The sequence below is a fragment of the Frankliniella occidentalis genome, unplaced genomic scaffold (genome assembly GCF_000697945.3).
Source record: "Frankliniella occidentalis isolate FOCC.00 unplaced genomic scaffold, Focc_3.1 Scaffold179, whole genome shotgun sequence".
Classification (NCBI taxonomy): Eukaryota; Metazoa; Arthropoda; class Insecta; order Thysanoptera; family Thripidae; genus Frankliniella; species Frankliniella occidentalis.
In genome coordinates this window covers 233,002-235,270 of record NW_026267305.1, presented here as the reverse complement: position 1 = coordinate 235,270, position 2,269 = coordinate 233,002, and the positions used below count along the sequence as shown (strand labels likewise).

The 2,269-nt window shown below is 46.2% G+C and overlaps 1 protein-coding gene across 1 annotated transcript in view; it reads right to left on the bottom strand.

The window, feature by feature from the left end:
- LOC113210820 (uncharacterized) overlaps positions 1-2,269 on the bottom strand; it is a 114,542-nt gene that overhangs the window by 44,630 nt on the left and 67,643 nt on the right. The window contains exons 10-11 of the mRNA XM_052271946.1: positions 528-693; positions 89-216 (exon numbers count right to left, since the gene is read on the bottom strand). Coding sequence (XP_052127906.1) covers positions 89-216; positions 528-693 — 294 coding nt within the window. The remainder of the gene's footprint in view (positions 1-88; positions 217-527; positions 694-2,269) is intronic.

Here is a 2,269-nt window from a genome sequence, read left to right as displayed (position 1 = left end):
TCCGTCCTTCACAGATTCGCCCTTGTTCGTCCGTCCTAAACAGATTCGCCAGTGTTGCACGGATGCGTCGTGTTGACGTTTTACTCACCTGGCTCACGTTTGCTGCTTTTTCCAGGTTTTCAAAAACTGCGCTCCGACGAGAAGCTACCCGCAACCAAGTGACTGGGTACTCAGAGAGATCAATAGCCTGCCCGCTCGTTGAGTCTGACCTTACACCTGACGGCGAGAGTCAAACAAAGCTGGCTAGTAAGTATTAGTATACTAAAGAAACCAACCCGGATGAAAGGATCTCCGTTTGATACTATACTCGGAAACTGTAGTTTAAGAACAGTTTTACAGTACTGCAGGTAACTGTAGTTAAACTATAGAAAAACTTTACTGATTTCACAAGGTACCTGCAAACTGGTTAGGGACTAAAGTTTTAACTGCAATTTAACTTTAGATTTAACTGTAGATATGATGACTACAGAATTAGATCCTTACACCCGGGGAGAGACGGAATTTCGTTTGTAAAGTCCGCTACTTACGCGTGATGACGAGGTTGCGCTGTATCAGAGCGCCAGTTGAGAGAATTTCGAATTTCCGGTTTGACGTCCGCTTAAAGTACAAATCAACCTCCCATGGAAATCCGTACTGACCACCAGATTCCGGACCCTCCTGGCTTACGTCCACGCCGCAACGACGACCTGTGACCTAAGAAAATGGCACACTTACACTGAACTCTTAATCGGTTACCTCCCTTTGGTACACCCACAAATATTTAGAAAAAAAAAAATAGGCCGCAGGGCTAAAAAATAGAGTCCCTTCGATCAGGCCACAAAGCCCCTCTCAGCTTTTCACAGGTGAAAACCCACAAAAGCGTGTTCTTGGTTCAAGTCCAGTGCCGGAATTCATTTTCCGTTTCTAGAATTAAGATCCGAGGTGCTCGAAAGCTAAGAGGTAAGTTTGAACAATACCTCCGCTCCAACGACATCTACTTGGGCCGTTGTTGACGGAGCAGGAGAGGCGTGGAGAGCCAACTAGGAACCTAGCCATATTTAAAGACCCACTGAAAAATTATACTCAGGTTTAAAATATGGAGGAAAATCTGAATGATGACAAAAAACGTCCTCCAAAATCTTAGAAATAAATTTCACATAATTCCCCATTGCCTAACTGGTGTATCGCATAGACATGCGTTTGATACCATTGAGTTCGGACCCCACAACATGCGTCAATCACCTACTACATACGCACCTGCCTTGATTTGCAAGTTCTCAGCACTACACGGTAAAACGAATGTCTTGAAATCCGAGGAAATTTCCTGGATTTTCAGTTAGCGTGGATAATTTCAAGATTGGGCCTTGAAATTCCAGACTCTTCTTGAAACCCGCAGCTTTCAAGGGAATTCCTTGGAATTATTTTCGTCAAGTGTTCAAGGGTTTTTCCTGAAGTGTCCAGATCGTGTTTCAAGGAAAACCATTGAACACCAGACGAATATTCCATTGCCGTGTTTTGGCACTCCAGGCGGAATCTGTTACGATTTCCGACCTATCCTCATTGTTTCCGGTCGGCGTAAGACTTTCCGACCGTAGTCAAGCGTTTTACTGTCGAAGGGGTTCCGGTTTACGGTCGTAATCGATACGGTTAACGACCAGAGCCAATCTTTCCGGCCGTACGTTTTTCGGACTTGTAATTCCTAAACTAACAGTCACGAAAGTATAAGGGGATGGAGAGGCAACGTCGGGCGGGCCAGGGCCTGCACGGCCAAATGTGCGGCTAATTTTCTTCTTAATGATTCCACCCATTTGAAATCCGAATGCAGCATCGGATAGGGAAAGGTCGATTGTATGGCCGCGTAAAGTTTCAGCTCGATCAGTCACATCCATCTTCCTTAACGCCCCGCTGTCCGGCGCGCCGCAGTCAGAGTTTTTTTAAATATGTCACTAGGGTCTTGCAATGGCGCACAAGCCGAACCCTAGACATGACTCCCAGTTCTCCCCAGACACACATTTTGAGTTCAGCGATCCAAAAAGGGTCATCGTCGTCCACGTTACAAAGATCTATCAATGTCTGGTAGCCTGTCTCAGTCACGTTGGGCGAATCTTCGCGTTTCGCGTTCAAAGGAGCCAGAAACTCCACCAGGTAGTCGATGTCGTCCTTAGTCACGTCATCAAGTGAACTGCTGAGCTCCTCCCCACCATGCTCAACCAAGTACTCTTTTGCCTAAACAGATTTGTTCAGTACAGTCAGCGTCAAACTTAACGGCTTGCAAGCCCCCACCCCCCTT